Raw genomic sequence first — 24180 nt, 5'->3', positions numbered from 1 at the left:
TATACAGTCAGTTTATCAACACATTTTCTCATTTGAACAATGGCTCAAATGACTATGTGTAATTTGAAAAAGCTCTGAGATAGCCTAGCCACCATATGCTACTTGCACAGCACTCCAGAGGTTTCTTCTGTTTTTTCCCTCTTAAAAGCTTGTTTGGGGGACTTTTTCCATATTGAGGGTCTAAGGATAGAGTGTGATGTATCCTGTATAAATTGTAAAGCTCCGTGAGGCAAATTTGTGATTTGTGACACTGTGCTGTATAAATAAAATTTCAGACTCATGCTTATGTTGGTTTGTGTCTCCTGCTAAATAGCCAACTATTTGCTAACATGTTAGCCATATCAACCTCATAAGGTGCTAAACTGTTAATGTTGTCTTTTCAGCTTTTTGTGTTGACTCTAGAAGCCAAGACATCTATTAATACTGCTTTAAGACATTACCTTGTTTTTTTGTCATGATATCTATTGTATATTAACAGAATGGAAAGCTATAACCTGTAATTTGTTCTTTTCTTTACAGTGTCCAGTGACATGAAACTCAATCCACAGCAAGCTCCATTGTATGTAAGTATCATTATTCATACTATTGTATGTAAGTATCACTATTCATACTGTTACTAACATAGAAGCTATTTCCGTTGTGTTCACAGTTCTGTTTGTTTCTAGTGCCCACCATTAGTACACTCACACAGGTGATTAGACCTCTTCTTAGGTTTGTGTCGTGTTTGTAGGTAAATGCTAGGTTGGATCAGCTGGAGGGACAAGCTCTCGCGAGTGGGGTTAGGGTTAACGTTAGGTTTAGGTTAAGGTTAGAGTCAGGGTTGATGTTAAGGTTAAGGGTAGGGTTAGGGTTAAAGTTAGGGTTAGGGCAATAGAGAAACAAAATGCATACAAATCTCACAAGAGTTTCGCAAATTGTCCCCCCGGCTGATCCAATCTAGCACCAACCATATTGGTGTGCAGGATGTGGCTGAGGTTTGTTGTACCTGTTAGGGCAGGATAACTGCCACCTTTATCATTCTTATTAGTATGTAGACTTGATGACCTTGTGTAATTCCTGGAATAGCTTTGCCTGATATGAGAACAGGTTCAATCATCTGGAATAACTGAAAACAACTGTGTGGGTGTGCAGGGCCAGATAGTGGCAAACACAACATCAGCATACAAATCAACTGGCTGTTTAATGTTTGCTGACTGGCAAACGTGTATAATGCTTTCTGTCCGTCCACTGTGTATTTTAGTTATCATGTTTTACATAGACCCAAATAATTTATTGAAAAATGTCCAACATAAGACACAAACAAGACTACTGATAGGAAAACATTTCCCATCTGGTGGTCATTTTGTCCAAAGCGAACCCTTTTAGAACATATTTAATATGGTGTTTTGGGTGAAAGGAGCAAATGGCAAACCTCACTGTTCAATCAGAGTCCTTGGAACTTATAATAATAACAATTATTCAGCATAGGACAAACTGATGTCTAGTTTACCTGGACCTGACCTCTTGATTGCTGGACAGTAAACTGAAATGTTGTGATAATGCAGACTGTGTGTGTATATGTAAAACAGAAGGCTGTACTGTAAAGTTGCTTTTTTTTTCCGAAGAGTGGTGTATCTACAATATTGAACAATATTTGAAAAACAAGTAAAAGGCCTTTGCCATATAGTATTTTTAAAGCTGGTTACTAAAGCAATAGCTTAACATTTTGAGAAATAATTAGATGAGAAAATTGATTTTGTCTCCAGTCTTTTTGCAGTCTTTATGCTAAGATAAGCTAACCAGGGCTGGCTGTAGCTTGGTATTTAACTGACAGACATGAGTCGTATCAGTCTTCTCATCTAACTCAGCAGGAAAGAGAATAAGAGTATTTCCTAAAATGACAAACTTTTGCCTGAAGAGCTGAACAGCCTTTGAAACTTAGTGAATATATGGATAAATTCAACTACATTTCCTATTTGTTAGAGTCTGATGTGACGCTGATTATTATTATTCAAAGCTTAGTTTAAAAAAAAAGTTTTATTAACCATCTACCATTAATCGATCCATCAATCAATGTCAAGACAACACAGTGAGCAGACCTCTCTAACATCCCCATACTCTCCCGTGACTTACCCTTAAACAGAGGTATCTGGGTGGTCTGCTTACCAGTGGAGCCAGAGATGGTTCAGGAAGAGGGTTATCAGGTTATCATCACAGGTTATGACAGTGCAGCTGTCTATACCCATGCCCCTAACAAGTGGTCAATCCCATGATCTTTGTTACCCTCAAGATGGCTGAATTTCCTCATCAGTTGACTCGTTCTATTTTTTCCAGGACTAAACCAATTTTCTGCTGTCCTTTTCCTTATGAAGTACCTTTTTTTTGGGTGCTAAATACAATTCCACGTAATATGAAATTCTAAACTTTCTACAGTTTTGCATTGTGTAACCTGTTTTCTTTGATATAGCCTATATGTAATGAGGTTGGAGATATTTCTGAGTGAGTATCTGAGTGGTTGCACTGGTCCCCTATCACTAGCAGGAGAGGAAGGCACACAGGATATGTGATAAGTCAGAGACAAGTGTGTTTGTGTGTGTGTTACTCTAAAGGCTAGACTGACTCACACCTTAACCACCCAGACAACCATATCTGTGATTTACAGTCAGACTCTTCAGTGGAACAAGGCGGGCAGTCAGGCCTCATTAGCCATCAGATTTTAGACACTTATCACAGCAATTCACAGTGCGATAGCGCATAAGGGTTAAGTACTCGGTCTCTAATTGTACCTTTTTGCCATCCAGAATGACTGAAAATGACAGCCCCAGTTTAAAATAGTTTAAATCATTAGTATTAGAAAGAGAGAGATAAAATTTTGTTTTAGGGGACAATTTGAGGGAGCAGGGAGGGCATATGAACCATCGGTCAGAGGATGACTTTAGGAGTGTCTGTAAAAAACTACTATAAATGAGCAGGTAGGGGTTAAGTCTGTGCAGGGTCTGAAATTAACACCCGTAAAGTGCCAAAGGTGGGTAGATTTTCCGTTTGGCGAGTAATTCTCAGAAGGCTATCTGCCACACTGTCGGGTAAATGTTTGTACCAAAATAGTCATGTAATAAAATATCTGGCATGATGGCTCAGAGGAAATTACTTATGTTTGTCCTTATACAGTGTAGACGCGCGCATCATATGTGTTTTTTACACATGTCTAAACTGCTGTGAAGCTGTAGGAGCGCTTGAGATGGTCTGGGGCAAAGGGGCACCAGCTACAGACCGTCTCAAGTGTTTCACCGCACCATTTACTGTATGGGACATCAGCTACTCTCAGCTCTCCGCTCAACTGTCACTTGCCATCGGTCTGCTGCTAGCTACTGTTAATTTAATAGCTATTATGTGGCGACATATACAAGGAGTAACGGAGGACGAAGCAAATAATAAAGAAAGTTTTTTGAGAAATGGAGGTTTGGAGTTTGGAGCAACAGTACGCTACAGTATGATTCTGAGGCTGTGGTGATGAGTTGTTCTGTGTGTCGCCAGTATGCCAAAGAAAAAAAGGCAATTTATTATTTTGGCCGGTGGATTTTTTTTCTCTGCCAGTCCCCTTGGTAGTTGAGTCAAAAAGTTAATTTTGTGTTATTTTCAGATTAATTTCACTGAGTCTGCAACACAGGACACATTACTGTTGGACATGGCAGCAATTGTGCTGATTGAACGTGTGACCTCTCTGCTATGTCGTGGTCTCTAACTGCACTGCTATAGGGCTGACGGATGCTCTAGATGTTGGCAGCCTTTGTCAACTGGAGGGAAAAGAGTGTGTTTAATTTGTCAATGCTTTGGCAATTTTACATGTCCAGGAGTTAATTTACTGTGAGTCTGGATCTGGCCACTTGCCAACAAGTAAGATTTCCATAAATTGTCTTTCACAGCTCTAGTAGGGACATAAGCAACAACGTTTCTGGGTAAACCACATAAAAGGCTGAAGCATTCTGCTGTCAAAGAAACCCTCTGATGTTAGGTTAGCTCCACTCGCTAGTAAAAATCATACAGTACGTGTGAATGCCAGCGGGGATTAACGCACAGTTTCAGGAAAGTGTAGCCATAAACCTTTAACTTTTTATCACACAAGCTCTTTATACCTCTGACCTGTTGTCCATAGTACATGTTTTATTGTTATTATAGCAGTTTCTATGCAACAGGACTGAGTAAAAGGCAGGTCTCTTGAATTTACAGTAATTAAATGAAAATGTCTTAGAGGGGCCATGGGATGTCTTTACAATTAGTTTGGGTTCTGAAGTGGAGCAAACCTCCTATAGTTTAGCTGCCTATAGTAAGAAACCCAGCCAGGGGGATAAAATTTTTTTAAAACTGCAAAATAAGTTCTAAAATCATCATTAAAAGCAGCCAGTATGTGTGAAGGCCTAAAACCAACCACCAGCATACCTGGATAGTTGAACTCGGTACAGTTGCAGGATGTGTAGAAAGGGCCACCACTCACATATGCATATTTAAAAAGAGGGGGTTGGGTTCATAGCCTCCAGCTGTTCTTTTGATGTTGCTTAAAAGCTGCCTGTTCCCCGTTGAAGCTCCATGATTAGCAGGTCAATACCCCAGCAGGTCACTTTGTTAAGTACTTATTACCAGCAGAGAGCACAGTCATACAGTGAGGCTGAAAGACATCCATTTGTGCACATAACACACAGCTCTGGAACTGCTGGTTTGTTTTTCTGAATTAAACTGGACAAGCAAGGAGTCACTCAGGTATATTGTATTTTGAATCGTAGTTATTCTTTTTGTCAGCGGTGTTAGTTTCAGTTTTTGTGTACGCTTGTTTTCATGCTTTACAAAGGTCGGCGTGTGCAGCTGTGTTTCCTGCCATCCCCAGCAGATGTTTCACATCTCTGTTTCTCCACCTACACCCCCTGCCACCATACTTGCCTCCAAAAGGAGTAACAAAGATCTTATTCAGATGATATTCTATTCTCCTCTTTAATCTTTCTCTTTTATCTAAATAAGTTTCAATTCACACATTGATTATAAGCAATCACGACTGAGGAGGTAAAAACTCAGAGGAGAGTGACAGGATTTTGTGAATTCAATTCTTTATTTAATCTGTTTGCAAGTCATTGTAAAAAATCAGTGGCTCATAATGTTATTTATGATGGGCGGATATTAATTTAGACAAAATAAGAGCCTGCTGTGGTTCCGTCAGAAATAATTTGAGCAGCTATTGTGCCAAATGCATCAGGTTGGTATTGTGACAGAGGTGATTTACCACCCGCCTTCAGCAGTTGAGAGAAAACCGCTTCTCCTTTTGCTCCTCTTTTGTTCGTAGTGAGGATGTGGAACTTATTTCACACTAATACGTTTTCATTTTCACGTAGAGTGCAAACTCACAAATCCACAGAGGTACCAATCTGTTCAGTAGCACCAAACCCTAATTTCCAATCTGGGCTTGGGATAAGAGATGAGTTTTTAATGGAGAGAATGTCATGCATGCTGGCTTCCACCCATCTACAACTCATTTACGCCGGTGCCTCTGCTCTGCTTGTTAAAGCGGAGACTCTCCTTGCATAGCAAAACCTGCAGCCTCCACGCTGCAAGTCAATGTATTCAGTCCCGGCTCTCAGAAGGTTACTACAGGCTGTTTCTCTTCCTGTGGCCTCTGGGCTATGTGGTTGCCTTTGAACACATTTTCCCCCTCACATTGCTCAGCAGCAGCAGCGGATTGCCAAACAGACTTGCAGATCCCAAGGCTGCTGGTTAGCCTCGCTGCCGTCAACCTGCTGATACCCCCTGTATGGAACAAGGCCCTGAGGCTACCACTTTATAAGAGGAGGAGGAAGCACCTTTAACCCTGACTGCTAAGCTCTCCTTCACACTGGCCGCCACATCAGGCTGTACATGTTGGACGGAGCTGGTGAAAAGATTGCAACACTGGTCAGATTTAGTGGGAAGAAATGTCCCATTATCCCTCCTCGGTGTCAACAAGCTGCATTCCCCCAGTGGAAATAAGCTAATTCCGAACAATATCCCTCTTTTTTTGTTGCCTCTCCTCCTCCTTCGTCTGTCCTCAGATGACACCACATCATGCCACGCAATGCTCAGCCACAGCATAGCCGATTGTCACTTTAGAAAAACAGCAAGCTGCACAATGAACTGTGCATAATCATATTTTCACATCAGAATGTTATCATATTGGCAATACTGGCAATACACATCATATGGCTGGAAAAGATGTAGACATTTTTATGTGGATTGTTTTTTTTTTTTTCCTGAAATCAGCTTTCAGTTCTCATACGGGACAACGCTGGAAGATTTACTCCTAGTAACAATGGTGCTTGATTTCAGACAGAGGTAGACAAAAGCAGGCTTAGATTTTGTCAGTGGAAACTACGACAGTCGCTGGCAGATTTGATCAGCTTTTGCCAGCTAATTTAGTTACCAATAGTTCCATGAGTTGTTTGAAAACGCGGCCTCAGGCTGACTTTTTGGGAAGTTTTAAGAGAGAACCCTGTAATTCTCAGTTAATTACTCTGGGAAGGATTGAGGCTAAAGCTGCTTGTGCTAGACAAAAAGCATCCTCACCAGCTGACGATCCATGAAGAAGACATGGTAGTAAAGAAACAGTAGAGCTAGTTAGTCTTATAAGTATGATAAAATATGAGACCATACTCTTACCATACAGATTTTCAAACAATATGTTTTCACTTTCAACATTACAAGAGAAAAGGCTAATTAGGATCATGACTAACCAATGTGATTGGCAAACATAACGCTATCTTGAGTAATGTTGCAGGGGTTGCTCAAGTGTAAATTTCCCCAAATCCATTAAGGACAGAGGCAATAACCTAAACTCTCACTGCCTTCAGGACTGGCTCCCAAACAGTGAGGAAGTGCTACACAGTGATTTTGTTAATGTAACCTGTAACTCCACAAAATAATATAGATAGTTAATGATCTAATATCTAATATCTTTAAATGCCAAGAAGTCCCATGCACATGCTCACTGGTTTGGATCATTGAGCCAAAGTGGAACATAATGTCTACAGAAAGTGAATTCGTAATCACTCAGTAACTACTGTTTAAGTGCCACTGAATAGTTCTTTTAACCCGTGTGTGAATGTGTTGAACTGTATGAATAAGAAGTATACTGGCTCTGGAAAAAGAGCATTGACCTTGGTTAATATTTCAAGGATGCATAAGGGCTAAAAAGCTGTATTAGTTGATTAAAAAGCGTTCAGAAGTTTAAAAATAAAAGGAGGAATAAGTGTTATTATTGATGATGTTGCCTCCTCCTGTTGTGAAATCATTTCATTGTTCTCTGATGCGGTGGGACCCTCGCTGCACTCCTTCTCTGAGTCGACGGAAAGTCAAGCTGTTCCTCCATATTTCATCGCTGTCTGCTTCCTCCCCGTTTGTTTGTTAATGACGTGATGTGAAGCATTTGAATGTCAATAAATCATTACCACATTAACTTTGAGGTAGTAGCGTAATTGTTTAAAACAGTCGTGTTGATGAAAAGACTGGCAGCTTCCACACAGCATTTGTCACTGTCATGGTCTAGATCCTCTTGTGAAGGATTGTAGTTCACGCCTAGAGTCGGAATCTGCGTCAAATGTACCTGAAGTGACCTATTGTGATAGGATTTGATTTTCCTGATCATTTGATCGTTTGATTTTTTTATCTGTGGGAAACTGTGAGTGTGGCTAAACAGATAAACATGCACATTTGCGCCCAGCTAGAAAAGATTGCGGTACATTAGTTTTGGTACTTTTGCTTTGGTTGTGGACTTTAAAACCTTAATTTTCTGAATTCGTTGGAGTTTTTTATGTAATATACACACTATCTAGACTGTGTTTAATGATGTCAGGGATGCATTTGTGTTCACACTATGCTGTGCATGCATCCCTGACTCCCTCCTAATGTGGCTTGATAAATTAGGTCCAAATGCATTCTTTTGTACAGTTATTTAGAGCTGTCTGTTTCTTATTAGATTAGTCAAGTTGCATTTTAGCAAGTGTGAACAGGACTTGTGTTCCTTTTAATTACCTAATCCTTGATGGAATATGTGCTTGTTTTACAGAACCATGTACGGTTTTACTTCAAACGTATTTCATTTACTCCATTCTAACTGCAGACGTTCAGCAGGTGTTCCAGCAAGGACTTAAATGGCTTTTATCGAATAAATAAATCGATATTTTTTTTATTTTGAGAAACACAAAATTGTGTGTCACAATAGCACAGCAGTCAGATTTAACACAACCAGTAATTTCCTTCATCTTAACATGATTAAATACTATTATATTGAGACATATTTTAATATTTTATTTCTTGCTTTTTGTTAATCTGTCTTTTTTTGTGCTTTTTTTTCTTTTCCATCCACTTTCCTCTTACTGCCTGCCTATCTGTGGCTGTCCTTACAGGGGCAGTGTGTTATCACAGTGCAGCTCACCGACGAAGAGCTGGCTGCGGATGAGGAAGGCGTCGACTATTTCCTGCTGTTTGCTGGCAGCACACAGAGACACCTGACCGGCACCGCAAGGAGCAGTCATGACACCTTGCAGGCGTTGTGCCCTGGTGAGCCACCCCACTCACAGTCTCTTACAGCTTCTCTGTTACCTCTAATGGACCCATGGGAAAGCAGTTCCACCTACAGTGTGTAAAATATGTTAAATCTGTTTTTAATTCTGCCTTCATATTCGTCTGTGTTAACTGGTAGAACAGTCCTTTGTAAACAAAAACAAACTGAAATGAAGCTTCTGTGAAAGGAGCGTCTATGCAGACACAGGATATGCTGCAGGCTAATAACAAACTCAACAAACTCAAAGATCCCTTAAAGGTGTAAAATAGAATATAAAATCATAATATGATCATAATCACACATCTGTCTTCTATAGCCCTCATGTGCTCTAACACAAAATTAAGGTTGATTGGTGTCAAAGCTTGTCAAAATGTCCGAGGTTGTTTCTGAACAATAATTGTATTTGAGAAGCGGATGGTGTCATACTGCCCTCACATCACACAGAAAGCATGAGGCAGTCAGGAGTTATTATAGCTGTGGAAGAAAGTCGAAGTAATTAATTGATTAATCATCCAGAGCCACTGTCCTCATTTTTAAACTAATGTTATGTTTTGGAGAAAGAGAAATCACCTCACTTAAGTTCCTCCAGAGCCTGGCTCATTCATCACTCCTCTCCGACCAAATCCTACTTATTCTACATGCAAAATTTAACATAGTTAGCCAGTGCGGTTACTCAGAGATACTTCCTGTGAAGTGTAGAAGCTCAGCCAGACACAACAGGCAGCACAGAGATAAAGGGTCAAAGGTCACTGTACACAGAAAAAAGTTGGTATTAAAATACAGTGTACTTGTGACCCGGTAATGACCCCGTGGATGGAAGTAAAGTGCTGCGAAAGACCTGAAGCTGAAGGGGTAGGTAGAAATAATATTTTTTTTGTTTTTCAGGCGTCTGCCCTCCAGACCGGAAAAAAACAAGCCAGAACATGTTAAACTGTGTTATCTTGTTAAGAGCTCGACTGAATTACAGCCGTCTGAGGGGGTGCAGGAAGAGGTGTTACTCTCTAGTAACAGATTAGCTCTGCTTCACTGCCCCCTCCGTCGGGATGCACAGAGCTCCAAAGGACCGAACTTGTGACCGACCACAAGGTCGCAGGATAAAATTCCCAAGTGGCCTGGGAAAATCACCACAGATACACTGAATCAGTACTTTGGCTTAGACTGCAGTTCCTTTGAGCAAGGCATTTGAACCTTAATGTTCCATTAGAGAAACCCTGCGGCCTGGTTGTAGAGACCAATAAATAACACTGAGATGAAGTAAATGAAATAAAAATCTTTTGATAGCATAGAAATCTTATTGTAGACACAGAGGGAGCTCTAGAGGTTCAGCTCTTGTTGCTTTCTTAGCAGTGATTGACAAGAAGTGCTGCACCCACAGCGTATGACTGGAAAGGAAGAAAACCATGTAACGCCCTGCAAATCAGAGACAGGAAGGCTGTCAGCACCACATGCATTTAGGGCAGTCGTGTTTTCACATCGGCCATGTATTTGGACTACAGTCCTCTCTGTTCATTCTTTTTATTATGACAACTTTGCATAAACGTTCATGTAACTGATCACACATGTTTTGTTGGTTGTTCCAGTTTGATTTGTGACTGCTGAATGGGTTTTTAGTTAGATAAAAAGAGTACATTGAATACATTAAGTAAAATAGTATTCTAATCTACTCCTATTAATCAGATGGGATTAAAGTCAGTGATTTAAGTGTATTGTAGCTGATTATTGTTAATTATTGGTTCTTATTGTGCACTTTTTTATGTTAAGTGACTAAAATATTTATATATTGTATGTTTTCTTCGGTTAAATGTGTATTTGTATTGTGGGCGTGTGTGATTATTTCCTACCACATAAACATGGCTACATTATTGAACTATTTATCCAAACAAATTTGGTCTTTTAAAGAACGTCTCAAACTCACTGTTCATTCATGCTGCCTTTTTAGCAGCAAATTGCTCATACAGACACATCTCTTCAGCCAATTTAGTTCTGCTTTGGAGGTTGATTAATGCAGAGCCAGAGAGTTTCCCTGCAGGGGAAGATGTTACCATATACTGTAGTTGTCACATTTTTTTGTTCTTAAGTCATTCTTCACCATGTGATGAAAGTAGCACTCTAAAAATATACCTAACAACACAATTAAATAACTTCATGAATTAAGTGATGGTACTTTTTCAAAGGTAGAAGTGAAATATAAGCTCAGCCATTTTCCCCTTAGTTGGGTAAATTGAGCTTTAGGCTTTTTTCATATCAGACATTTTGACTTGTCATTATAGGAAAAGCACAAGTGTTACTAATAATGTTAACAATGGTTCAGTTCTATTCAAGTGTCCCAGTAAGCCATGACAGTGTGACAGTGAGCCAGCATGAACAACGCCAGGACCCTGAACCCGAAGCAGCTAAATGGATGCATCGTTCATTTTTAATCATTTAATTATTTACACTTGTGCTTCTCCTACTGTGACATGTCAAAATGTCCCAGATAGATTTGTGAATCGGAGTAATTTGATTTAATTTGAGTGTTTTCTGCTCTTTTTCCTCCCAGTGACTATTTTATTCACAGGTCACAACAAATGCACGTGAAATTACTGTGTTGTTGCTAAAGGCTAAAGTCACCTTGCTAGCAGCAACTAGTTAACAAAGCTCACACAGTACAACAGAAGGACAAAGCAAATTATTAATGTCCAATACACACTTAACATTGTAAAAATCCAATTTCACAACACATGGTGGATTTAGTTATGTACACACGAAGACTTATAATATGGAATATAAATGATTTATCTGTTGCTAAAAACAAAACAAAAAAATAATACCCCAATGTGGGAATTATCACTATCACAAGCCTCTTTTCACAGTAACATTGAAGTGTAGATAACAAGGATAGAAAGTGTGGCGTTCCATCATGCAAAAGCCTTTGAACTACTAATAAATTACACTGATTTTCTGTCCCCTCTTTCTCCTTTCCTTTCTCCTTTCTGTTCTCCTCCCTCCCTTTCTCACTATCTCCATGTCTTCTTCCTCCCTATATCATAATGTAGCTCATGACTGTTGTGAGGCGGTGTTGGTCACCCTGTGTTCAGTCTCCCGAGGTGTGTCCGACACCCCCGAGGACCTAAAGCCCTGTCTGGGTCACGTGACTCCACTGGGAGAGCATCGCTTCAGCTTTGTCCAGGATTTGGCTTTTGACATGGCCCAGTTCCTGGTGAGCAACATGACGCGTCATTTCCAGTTCTAAATCAGCGGTAGAATAATAAAGCAAAAAACAAAGGCTTGTCACAGAACAAGGAAAAAAGAGGTTACCATTGGTTACAAGTGATACAGCAACGTGGGGAGAGTGACAGTAAAACAAAAGATTCCCATGTTATTGTTTCTTCCCTGACAAGGACTGATGTCTCACAGTCCTTGGTATTCAATTAATGAAGTCTTTTCAGCACAGTTTATCATCCCACAGAAATTTGATATTGAATTTGCTTCGCCAGGGAGGAAGACAGAATAATGTAACTGTCAACTTAAGCGCTCAACTTAAAGCCTCTAATGGAACATTTTCCACTTTCTAATCTGAATATGATTTGTTTTTGTCAACATAGTACAGCCCCAAATCGAGCTTAGACGCCTGTGGATATGTCTTCCTACATTTGTATCTTACATTTTAGGCATTTGGTTAATGCTCTTATGCTGAGCGTCTTAAAATGAGTGCTTCCAGTATACTAAGCCTCAGTTCCACTCCTCTAAAACTTGACTCATCTTTGTAATCACCCTTCACACAGGTAAGCACAGCGGGCCGGGCTGACGGCCTCGATGGGGCGCTGCTGCTGGATGAGTGTCAGATTCCCCTGTCGGAGTGTGAACGTCTGGATGAGAGCCTGGCCCTGGCCCTCCACCACCTCGTACTGCCTCCAGGATGGAGCTTACTGGGGAACAAACTCGCCAACAACACTGGTGAGACTGGAGGGCAGTGGGCTGTCTGTAACATGTAATTTCTTTGCATAATAAAATGTCCAAGAGTCAGACAATATGTCTCTGCACTGATGCAGAAACATACCGGCAAATTATAGTTGTACAGCACATAATGACACATATGACACCTCTGTTTATCTGTTTGTTTATGTGTCACATGCAATATTTTACACAGTGCTGACCAGAGATTAGGAAGATTCATCAGTCTCAGAATTATGTTGCAGCATTTTCTAAATTGTGCTACTTGGCCCCAGTTGAACGCTACAATTACTGGTCGAAGCATTGTTACTGGTTTGTGCAGAATAGCACGTGTGTGTGCTAACTGTATGCTGTGTGAGTATGTGTGTGTTTTGTAGTGTCTGCTGCTGATCAGTGGAAGTCTCTTAGTAGACTTTATTCCATTGTAGGAAAAAGACTAATTTGGTCAACTTCCTCTTATCCAAACAACCATAATGCTCCAAAATGTAGGATACCATACATGCACTAAAGCTAGACTCATGTCATGAATTGTACACATAAGTATGCTGACACACATAACACATAACATTTTCAGCTATGATTATTATTTAAAACTTTTTAATGATAAACTGTGCATTTTATTAACTTATTATTCACATTGTTGTGACAAGCTACCATGAAATTTCTTCCTTTAATGGGATTTATAGTTTATACTGGGTTACAGCATATCTACGGAGCCTGCGCATGTCGCCGCCGTAGCCAGGCAGCAGGCAGCGTCGTAGCTGACGAGCAGCTCCTTTATATATGTAAATGCACATCGGGGCAACGACAGCCACAGACATATTATGTAGGGACCACAAGAACTGTGATTTGTTTCTAATGCTGGTGGAGATTGTTTAGAGGGAAGACAACATTAAGCTAGTTGAGAAAAGGCCCAGTTATCTTCTCCTTTTCAATAACACATATTTAGCAAAGCCATTTCCAAAGCTGCATTTTCTGCATTCTCTCCTTGCCGTGATCACTACTCTCATGAAAGAACAGAAACACAGCAATTGCACAGCAGTAGTCTTCTATTGATTAAAGACAATGATAGAATAGAACATTGCTTATATAAGTACATGTGTCTAGCCCACAGTCATTCTATATCACAACATGAGTAAAAAAATGTAAACACAATTTCAATAGGAAATACAATTGAAGCACAATGCAGCCTGATCACAAAATACACCCGTCCAGTGTTTTTCTGGTGCTATCAGTGGGTGAAATCTGGTGATAAACTAAAAATAGAAACTTTGCTTGAGGTGGAGCAACAGCCAAAAAATAACTTGTAAGGTATCAAAAGAAACATTAGCAAGTCATAGTATTGGTAAGGTGTAACCAGCATATCACGGCAGTGCTTGATAAATAACAATGATACATTCTCTGTAATCTTTTATTGAGCTGTGCTTGACATTTGACACAGTGGAAACAATGGAGGCCATACACATTCCTCTTTTTTTTTTTTTTACATATCCAGGCTGATGTCAGTGTGCTAAACATGTTGCTATATGGACTTCAGTCTGACTCTGGTATTTCTATAAACAAAACCCATCTGAGTATCTGTGTACTGCAACGCAGCCAGACAGCAGTTTGGGTTGTGAGAAATAGCTCTGTCAGTACAAACAAACATACATTTTTATTAAAATTAAAGTGCCAATTTTCTCCAGCCATTGACTCTGATGGCTTTAATCAGTTAAAGGAAGCCAAACGAGCTGATGTGGATGATAAACCCTGCAAGGTAATTGCTTTCTGTGAAGCAGCATAAACAAGACTTTCGGGAGCAGTTAGAGTGCTGCCTCTGCCTCTGGCTATTGTTGAGATAATAGCTTATGGTCTAACTTGGACTTGCATATTAGACCAAACTAGAAGAACCTGCATGATTTCCAACACAACTGACAAAAAAATAAACTGAGTAGACTCAGTAAGTGTATAGTGTAGATTGAAATTCCATACAAGCCTTAAAATATTTATTAATTATCATCATCAAATCAAATTTTCAGTAATGATCTCCCCGCAGATTAGACGAGATTCACTTGTAACTGTTGTGAAAAGTGTCACTGCTTTTGAGAGATGGACACACACACACACACACCACACATACACCACACATACACACGGCCTCCTTTACATTGAAGTCAGTTGTCATGTTGTTGATGTGGAAGGCGGCTTCCTGCTGCGGTGAGTGATGTGTGCTCTAATAGGCTGTGCTTCACAATATGTCACTGCTTCAATAGAAGAAGCTTGGCTGCGGTGAACTGCGGGGAGGGAAGAGGAGTGCAACTCTACTCTCCATTTATCAGATCTGTCAGATGATGGATAGCAGCAGACTACAGGTGGAGGTGACGGTGGTTTATCTCAGTCATCCTTCACGCTGTGGACACACAGCAGTCACTGATCTCACTGTAGCAAGTCATTTATTGTTCTCAGGAGAATTCACTTCACCTGCAAGAACTGTTCAAGTCATTAGACATGGTGACCAACGCTCCACTAATTCACCAGTGTGGAACACTGTCAAATCATCAATAGCCTATGGTTTGTCAGTCAATACCATTTAATTAAATGACATGGAGATCAGATACAAGGGGTAAACTCTCCTGAACTCAATTTATCCTTATTTGCAGTATTGAGTGTACTCAGCTTTTAAGCTCAACATATATAATATCTTTAAGACATTGTATCAGTACAATACTGCAGTTGTTTTAAGGATATATGTCATAGCTGTTTTACCTTAATCACTGTTGTGCTAAGAAAGCACTGAGACAATTATTGGATTTGTCAATTACCAGAAAAGAAATTGCCAAAAATCTTCATAATCAGTTAATCTTTTTAAGCAAAACTTCCAAACATTTGCAGGTCTAAGCTTCTTAAATGTGAGGATTCGCTGCTTTCTTTGTTTTATATTATTGCAAACTGAATATTTTGTGGTTTTTGGACTGTCAGTCGGAAATAGAGGCTATTTGAAGATGTTACCCTGGGCTCTGGAAACTTGGGTTCAGCATTTTCTTGTATTTTTCTGACATTGGGAAGACAAAATGATTAATTAATTAATTATGAAAAATGCCAGATTAATTGATTAATGAAAATAGTCATTAGTTGTAGCCTCAGATTTGTTCTAATTATGCAACAGTTTCATTAACTGGACTGGACAAGAAGTAAGAAAAACATTTGACCATTGCAAAGCAAACTGTAGCCTTGGAGCTGAAGCATTGGAGCTGTTCTAGTGGCTTATAGTGTCCCGACATACTATTAAGTTACTTCATCTTGGTGACTTCTGTGCTGCAGCAGATAGCTGTAACAACATGTATATTCCAGCTGTCCAGATGCCATAGTAGGAAAATGTCATATTTGTGATTTGCCAGCCAGTTTTGAGGAACCACCATCAAACCTAGCAGTTAAGCATTTCCTGCTGCTGTTTGGCACCTCACATTCCAGTCCGGCCCAGCTCGGCCAAGTGGAGCATTAAATTTGACCAATTAGCTTGAGGTTCGTCAGGCAGGCTGGCTTGTGGTAAATGGAGTGAAACCTCTCATCAACAGACACAACCAGCTTTGTAAATGCTGCCTAATGATTATCGTTGTGCTGATAAGCTGAAAGTAAAACGTGTTTTCCCTTTTACAGATCTAGTTTTGATCTAGTTTTCAACACTTTTAAAAAACTTTTTTCCAACTGATTCTATCTTTTGGTTCTGCTCAAACCTGCACAAAGCACAGTTATAATTTAAAAACAGCTTTGGAAGAAATCATAGAGGGCTCAGATTAGAACAGCTCATCTCATCTGCCTCTAACTGAAAAAAAACATACATTTTCCATGTTGGCTTAAATAAAACTCTGGCTGGAGAAAGAAAATCTTCTGCTCACAGGCAGTGACAAATGAAAAGAGAAAGAGAAAAACACGAACTTTCTAATAAACAACAGATTTCTCAGCAACAGTAGATCTTTTATCTCTCTCAGTCCTGTAGTTTCTGATGTTATAAATAACCACAGACCAGCTGGTTTGATAAACATGAGCACTCTGTGTGCAGTTAACTGAGTGCAGTATAAGACATTTGGGGACTAAAATTGTGATTTGATTTTTTTTTTTTTTTTTAAAAACGCACCATTTTAAACCAGCAAGCATGCTTTGTCAATTTTTCAAGCTTACTAGTTTTAACTTATAAAGGTTTTTTTGAATTATTCTATGTTCCATTTGTCAATTTACCATTTTTTTGAACTCCAGGGCTCAGTTTTCCACTCTTATAAACAACTTACATCTTGTCTCAGGTTGCCTTTCTAAACTGGCAATAAATTTTCCAGTGGCCCAGACAGTGAAAGATATTAATTTTAGCAGAAAAGATTTGGCAGCTAAAGAAATGTTTTAATATTCTTTCCCAGTGAGCACACACAGAGAGATTTAATTACAGAGATTCAACTTGAGATGAAAAGATCTCTGAACTGACTAACAGTCACTCAGCTTGGCTTCACTTCTGCAGAGAGCTGCACTGACAACCTGTTGCTTTGGCAGGAAAAAGTAGGTCTTCATGTTTGTGTGTGCGTGTCCATGAATCTCCATTATTGTCTTTGTAGATGTAGAAAGGGGAGGGTTGCAGTGTTTGATGGTTTCATTAGGAGTTCGACTGATATATGGGGCCGATAATAGACTCAAATTAAAAATGGAGTCCGGTGCACTTAGTGCTGCTCACCTCTGAAAATGAAATGATGTAGTTTGTTTCATTAAATGCATCATTATTGTTGTTGTTGTTGCTGCTATAATAGTTTTATTACCACATTTAGATGCTTTTGCACTATGATGGCAATACAGGGATCTATTTTGTATTTGAACCATTTAAAATGCACTCAAATGGCACATTTACTTTAATAAAATAGCAGTATTGGCCCACAAATTGCTCTATTTATCTATTGTTGAAAACAGACAGACAGAGACAAGCTGTGGTTTTATCAGTCTGTAAATGAGTAAAGGTCTGTTGATAACTGGGTCACTGTAGACCCTGTACTGGTTTAATTAGGCGGCACTGCGGTGTTGCCAAGCTGCAGCAAGTGATGGTATGTCGGCAACGGGACAACAAATTGGCTGCCTGGAATGCTGCGCTCCCCTGTGCTTCTCTGTCTTTTCCGTTTGTGCGTTTGATTGTTTTTGTATTTATTCCTGTATTTCTGGTCCTCTTTCTCTCTCTCCCTCAGACCTGGATCCTCAGGAGACTCTGCTGCATTTTTCAGCACGTCGGGGTCTCTTTCGGGTGACGCACTTCTTGCTGCGGCAGTCTGGGGCGAGAGAAGCCCTGCGACTGACCAACAGACAAGGCCACACCCCTGCCGCCATTGCAGCACAGCGCGGACACACACGTCTCCACGAGCTCCTCACACAGTAAGAGCTAAACTGACCTTGAACAATCAAAGGCTGTCTATACTGTAATAGTAATAGTAGTAATATTAATAGTAATAGTAGGTTTTACAACGTTGTGTTTAACAACATCAAGAACAATGAAACATTAGAAAAAATGAAAATAATTAAGATTTAAATAATATAAGATCCTGATGCACAGCGTTAGGGCACAGATGTCTTTTATTTTGTTGCATCCTCTTTCCACTTTTGTTGATAAGATTTGTCACATGGCAGGCTTGGTTTCAGTTGAAAAGGCTCTTTCTCCACAACACTGTCCTCCACAGGTCCCTCTGGCAGTATGTCCAAAGGGTCTCTGCACTGTTTAACAGTGATGTTAGCTTTTAGTTTCAATGAACATTGCCCTCTTCTCCATACAAACAGTCTCATGTCAATATATCAGTGGGCAGATGGCGCAGTTCCACCGGGGCCTTTAGGGCAACGTTGTTTATCTGTTGTCTTCACGGAACAATAGAAGTATCCAAAGAACATCACCACAAAGCCACACTGCCGCCTAGCTTAGCACTTTCAGCTGCAGTCAGATAGTTGAGGGCAAATTGAAAAGTTGTGGGCTGCCATTATTTTTCCATGGGAATCCAGAGAGAAACTATTCCACAACACAAAAGCCTTGGTTATGTCTTCGGTGTCTGCTGACCTGTTGTACTAACTCTCTACAACATCCCACTCAGTGTAAGTCTACTTTAATTCACACTGCAGTGTTGTCTCTGCAAATTTAAATGGCAAGGAGATGGCATGTGTGTTGTTTGCAGTTGTCAGGCATTATCTGTAATAATGCCTTCTCTCTGAGTGACTAGTGAGGTCAAATTCCTCTCATCCCTTTATAGTAAAACATTAAACTGCAGGGGAAAAAAAGTGTTTTGGTAAATGGACTGAGACATGGCTTAAAGTGGAAATGGGCCCCTTTTATGTCTTTTAAGCACTCTACTTACAGTATCTGCCACAGAGTAGTTTTAACTTAACTCAAAATGAAGATGCCACAAGCTGAAAGACAACTACCACTTTGTGAGCTCGCTTGTTGGCAAGCGTGCACTTTACAAGTTGCTTTACAACAGCTCTCTCTTTATGTGTTGGTAATTACATTTCCTTCATGAAAAGTGAAGTCACTTGCAGTCTAGCTGGTGACCTCAGCCGCCTCTGCCAGGCCTCAGAGCTAAAGCAATCCACCCAGCATTACGCAAACAGATCTGCCTGGCTGGGAGGTGTCTCCCCTTAACAGCACTATCTTTATGAAAAAAGATAACAAAAACACTCCACATACTTTTACCTTCATCACTTGGAGGAAATGAAGCAGAGGTAGTGAAGTTTTTTTTCCAGAAAGCTTATCAACTAGGAGTGGTCTCTAAGTTGGGTATTGCAGGGTGTGTTTTACCACTGCAGACACAGGGAAAAAAAAAAAACACTTTTGGTTGACTAGCCACAGTGTCTGGAACTTCTTAACATTTACCAGCTACTTTACTACTTGACATCATCTCTATAGATTGGTTGATTACTTGCTAAACAGTTAGAATAGACTAATATAACAACCACAGCATTTGCCACTCTTGAGAAAAAAACAAAACAAAACATAATAGCAATGTATGTGGGTTATTGAAGGAAAGGGGGAATGTGGATCAGCTGACATCATTGTTAAAACAATGTTCTCTCTAAAGCAGTTCTGTGTTTCGTTAGCCAATCACGCCACAGACCCTTCAGGATGATCTAAGTGTTTATTTCACGACAGGGCTGAGACGAATACAGAGACGGACAAAGGGACTGGGACTGTCCAGCTGGTCTCTACAGACGGCCGGGTAGTTTGCCACCTCCCAACGCTGAACACACACACTCTGACACTGAGCATCTACCCCGGTCGCGACCCCCCGACCCTCCAGAGGAGTGTTGAGCAGCTGCTGCACTTGATATGTCATCTCCATGCCAAGGTGAGTCATGCCACCCTGCCCTTTCAGCACGCTATCTGTACTCACAGTGACTTCATCCAGGAGTTCTGTTGCTGCTGAACATTGTTAGATTGTTTGCCTTTTCACCACACTCATTTTTTTAACCTTCAAGCTTAGTTTGTATAACCGGTGGAACACCTTATGCAATCACAGAGTTGCAGATTGATAAGAACTAGAGAGCAGCTTGTTTAGTTTCTCTGAGGGAAAAGCTAACGTTTATCCTCCTCCTTTTCTATATTCTCTAGGGAGTTTCTGTACTGGAGCTGCAGTTTGATTCTCTCCACACAGCTGCTGAATGCTGTGATGGTGTAGAAACAGAGATAACCTGTCTGGAGCGACTACAGCTGCCTGCTATAGCATCAGATACAACAACTCAAGAGAGCTGGCAAGAAAACTGCTCAGTGGAAAGCAGCTGTAGTGTTGATTGTGGACATGGTGAGACTGGGAATGCAGAAAAAGACTGCAGTTTGTCTGTGAGTACTCCAGCGTCCGAAGTACGCTCCCCGGAGCATGGCCTCGGCCCCCCGGAGGATTGGGTGTGTCTCAATTCCAACATTGAGAGAGATTATTGCCAAACGGAGGAGGAGGGAAGCAAACGGCCTGATGTTTCCACCCAGACTTTGAGTTTGTGTGACAGGAGTGAAGGAGCGCAGATTGAGGCAGAAGGGGGGAGCCTCACTGTGGGAACCCTACCACTAGGAGACTGTGGTAAACAGACAGAGGAAACTGATAGAGGAGAGGCTGTGATCCGGGAAGGACAGGAGGCCACGGAGGGAGAGGACAGATCTGAGCAGGAAGCAGAGGAAAGCACAGGAAGGACAGAGGAGGAGACCAAATCACAGTCAACAGATCTAATAACACCCAGTGGAGACACGATAGTTGCAGTCATGGGCCAGTCCGCTTCATCAGAGGGTTCTGAGGTATTGGACACCTCTGACTCTGAAATGAAAGAGTGCTGCCAGGATGGCGAGATTGCAGCAAAAGAGATGAAACATGACCAGGAGCTTTGTGCCGGACACTCTTTAGAGGAGAGAGCAGAGAGTGAAGGGTTAACAGACCCTGTATCAACCCCCGAGGACCTCCCCAACCCATCGCTGATAGACTACGGTGATGTAATCGAGGAGTCAGAATCTGCTGTTCCACGTCTCTTGATAGAAGGCCTCCACGAGGGGGAACCTCCACCAGACACAAACAGCCTGGAACAAAACCAGGAAACAGCTGGTAGGGATTACGCTACAGAGCAGCAGTGGGGCTTGGCTCCAGAAGCTGGGAACTGTACTGGAACAACGAGTGGTAAAGAGCTAGATAGTGAAAACGTAGTTGAACCTTCTGGATACAATGTAGAAAGTACAAGTTTGTCGATGGATGAACCTGACAAAACTGAAGAAACAGCTGTAACAAATACAGGGGATTTTCGGACTGCTGTTAACTCTGTGGAAGATACACAGACAGATCCGGTCGACTGTGATCCACCACCTGAAGCGATGCCCAGCTCCGGTGATACACATGCCGATCTTGAATCAAGGATGACCCACAGCATCTCCAGTGATGATGACAGCAGTTTCCGATCAGTCGGAAGCTCCATAACAGACATATTCCACCCGACTCAGGAAAACGCCACCGTGGAGGAGCAGGACTTGAATCAAACCAAGATAGCAGAACTGTCCTCCGCAGGAGACAATATGGAGCAACAAAATGATATGGAACCTGGTGAAAGCAGTGAACATTCACTAACCATGGACACAGGGCTCCATGTGGAGTCTGGCAGTGTCAGTGCACTGACAGTGACAGACTGCAGCCAGACTGGCACTGAGCCTGAAGCACAACTGTCACCCAGCCTCCAAACAATGGAGGCTTTGAATCCTGAGGGGACGAAAGAAAAACTCGCCCCAGAGCTTCCCAAAGAGGATCTGTCATTAGGTTCAGCATTGTTAGAGAGTGGAGATGGTCCAACGTTGAAGGTCGATGAAAGTGAAACTGGAGAGGCCAACGACTCTGACCTGAATGCAGAGATTGAGCATCCTGCATCAGAGGTCACCGACAGAGTCTTACTTGAACCCAGTCCATCTGCTGCAGAGGAGAGTAAAGTGATTGGCCTAGTTGAAGGAGACACTGAGCCTACAGGGACCAATGATAAATCTGCGGTGGCCTCAGCAGAGGAGAGTGGAAACGTGCAATTTGCTCTACAGCAACACAAACAAGATACTGCAGAGATGACAGTCGATGAAAGGACACCTGATGAGGGATTAAGGCACTCTGTAGATGTCACATCGGCAGGAGCAGAATCACCTCTTCCGAACAATGAAGCATCAAGTGAACCTCATGTTGAGAGTGAGATGACGGAAAATCCAAAGACTCTTGACACAGTGGATGGAGCCTCAGAGGGCCTCAGCAGTCCAATCCAAGGTGGGCAAACACTGATTTATTTCAGTCCCAGCTTAGGTTTATCCTACTTCCACACAGACACATAAATCACAGTGCAATATGTTTATCAAAGTCTTACTCCTAAACAAATATGCTAAATCAGACTCGGTCCTGCACTGGTGATTAATGGCAGTAGCTCCACAAAGCTAAATGCAACATAGCTCACCATAATTGTGCTCATAAAGGTTTTCAGCTTTTGTGTGACATCCTGTTATGATATATTGCTATTGTAAAGACCTGTTTTGCTTAGTCATAATGCCTTCTTTTGGGTTGTCAATTGTCCTTCGAATTGTGTTTTAGCATTTAGCCATTATATAGAATTTATTTTTTTTATTTGAAGAAGGAGTTATATTAAAATGCTTATTTTAAAATATGACATAAGCACAATATTGTGTCCCCCTCACTTCATTCTGGGACACTGGGATGCATTGTGCCTTATTATGTAACAGGAAATACTGAGCTGGGTTATATCTTTGATACCTAAGGCCATGTATCGTCTGCCAGCACTTCCCTTTATATCCATATGTTCTGTGTTAGTCTCTCTGTCTCGTGCAAACATGCACGCCCTGGCTACAGTATATGTCAGCAGGCGCAGTCACATTACTGGTGCATGTGACCAAGTCTTAGACACACAGCTACAAGGCTGGGTTCTCTAAAACAAACATATTCAGGCCAGCTGATGTGAGTGTGAGCAGGAAGTGAGCCCTGCAGAGTCTCTGTTCTCTATGTGAACTTCCAGCACTCCTCTGTCGGCAATTTTCACTCATCAGGAATAATTGTACTGGACCCAAGTCCAATAAAAAGAGGTCAAGGGCAAGGTTGGTGCTGTGCGTCACACAGAGAGTGGGGTGTCATTATGAACGAAAGGATATATTTACAGCCTGACAGTAAATGGCCCAGGCCCAGCATCAGGTAACATCATGAGGCCATCAGAGACAAGCTTTGGTTTGGAAATAAAGATGTAATTCTAGTGAGTGCTTAAAAACAAAACATGAAGATTCCTTAATTCATCATCTTTTGTTTATGGAGAGTTATTTCAGAGAGTTTTCCACTCCCTCTGACATTCATCAAGTCATGTTCATTTACATAAGCTTACCAAAATAGATAGCTTTAATCCATCTCAGATACAGTACCATCACTGTATCATTGGGTTTCTGTTTTTATTATCAAATTATATTGAAGTCATTTACATTCAAATTGTTTATTTGGCCTCATTCACTTATACGTGTGTAGAAATGTTCTTACTTTGCACACAAAATAAGTGCGTATGCAAATTTACCATCAGATTCATGACACATGCACACTGGCCAATTTTGTTCTTACCTCCGTGCATATGTTAGTGAATCAGAATCATTCTACATTGACAGGTACGTACCCGCTATCGGTCATTAGCAAACTACCACACACATTCCAATATGGAAATTCAGATATATAAGCTATTGTCATCTAAAAGTGGGAACAGGACAATTTTAATGTATTAATAGTTCCATCACATTTATGATGATGGATGATGATGATTTATGGATTACATACATTTCATTATGTCCTCCACAGGTCATCATTACATTTTATACTTTTAAATGTTGTATATTTAGGCCCAATCATTTAATCATCAATCATTTAAATAATTGTGGTTGTAATATACTGTTTACATTGAATAAATATTGACTATCATTATTATAGTCTATAATATTATAGACTATAATATTTTTTAAGTCTGTGGGACGGTTATGATTTGTGCATACACATGGTCTAAGGCAGTTCTAAATTTGTTTACAAAATAAGAACAAATTCAGGTAAGAACATGTTGATGAATCCCAGATTTGTGCTTAAAATGTTTGTACACATGGTTTATGCACAGATTTGTTGTACGCACTGTTTGTGAATAGGGCCCATTTTCCCTATCCGAAAGTTGTC

The 24180-nt window shown here is 40.7% G+C and overlaps 1 protein-coding gene across 9 annotated transcripts in view; it reads left to right on the top strand.

Annotated features, from left to right (window-relative positions):
* LOC122995206 (A-kinase anchor protein 13) overlaps positions 1-24180 on the top strand; it is a 110545-nt gene that overhangs the window by 20712 nt on the left and 65653 nt on the right. For all 9 annotated transcript variants that reach the window (XM_044370928.1, XM_044370855.1, XM_044370779.1 and 6 more), the window contains exons 2-8: positions 520-563; positions 8400-8553; positions 11593-11756; positions 12322-12493; positions 17686-17869; positions 19626-19821; positions 20085-22245. In XM_044370928.1, the coding sequence (XP_044226863.1) occupies positions 531-563; positions 8400-8553; positions 11593-11756; positions 12322-12493; positions 17686-17869; positions 19626-19821; positions 20085-22245 (3064 nt within the window). In that variant the 5' untranslated portion in view covers positions 520-530. The remainder of the gene's footprint in view (positions 1-519; positions 564-8399; positions 8554-11592; positions 11757-12321; positions 12494-17685; positions 17870-19625; positions 19822-20084; positions 22246-24180) is intronic.

Source organism: Thunnus albacares, chromosome 1, assembly GCF_914725855.1.
Source record: "Thunnus albacares chromosome 1, fThuAlb1.1, whole genome shotgun sequence".
In the NCBI taxonomy this organism is placed as follows: domain Eukaryota; kingdom Metazoa; phylum Chordata; class Actinopteri; order Scombriformes; family Scombridae; genus Thunnus; species Thunnus albacares.
This window is presented reverse-complemented; position numbering and strand designations above follow the sequence as displayed.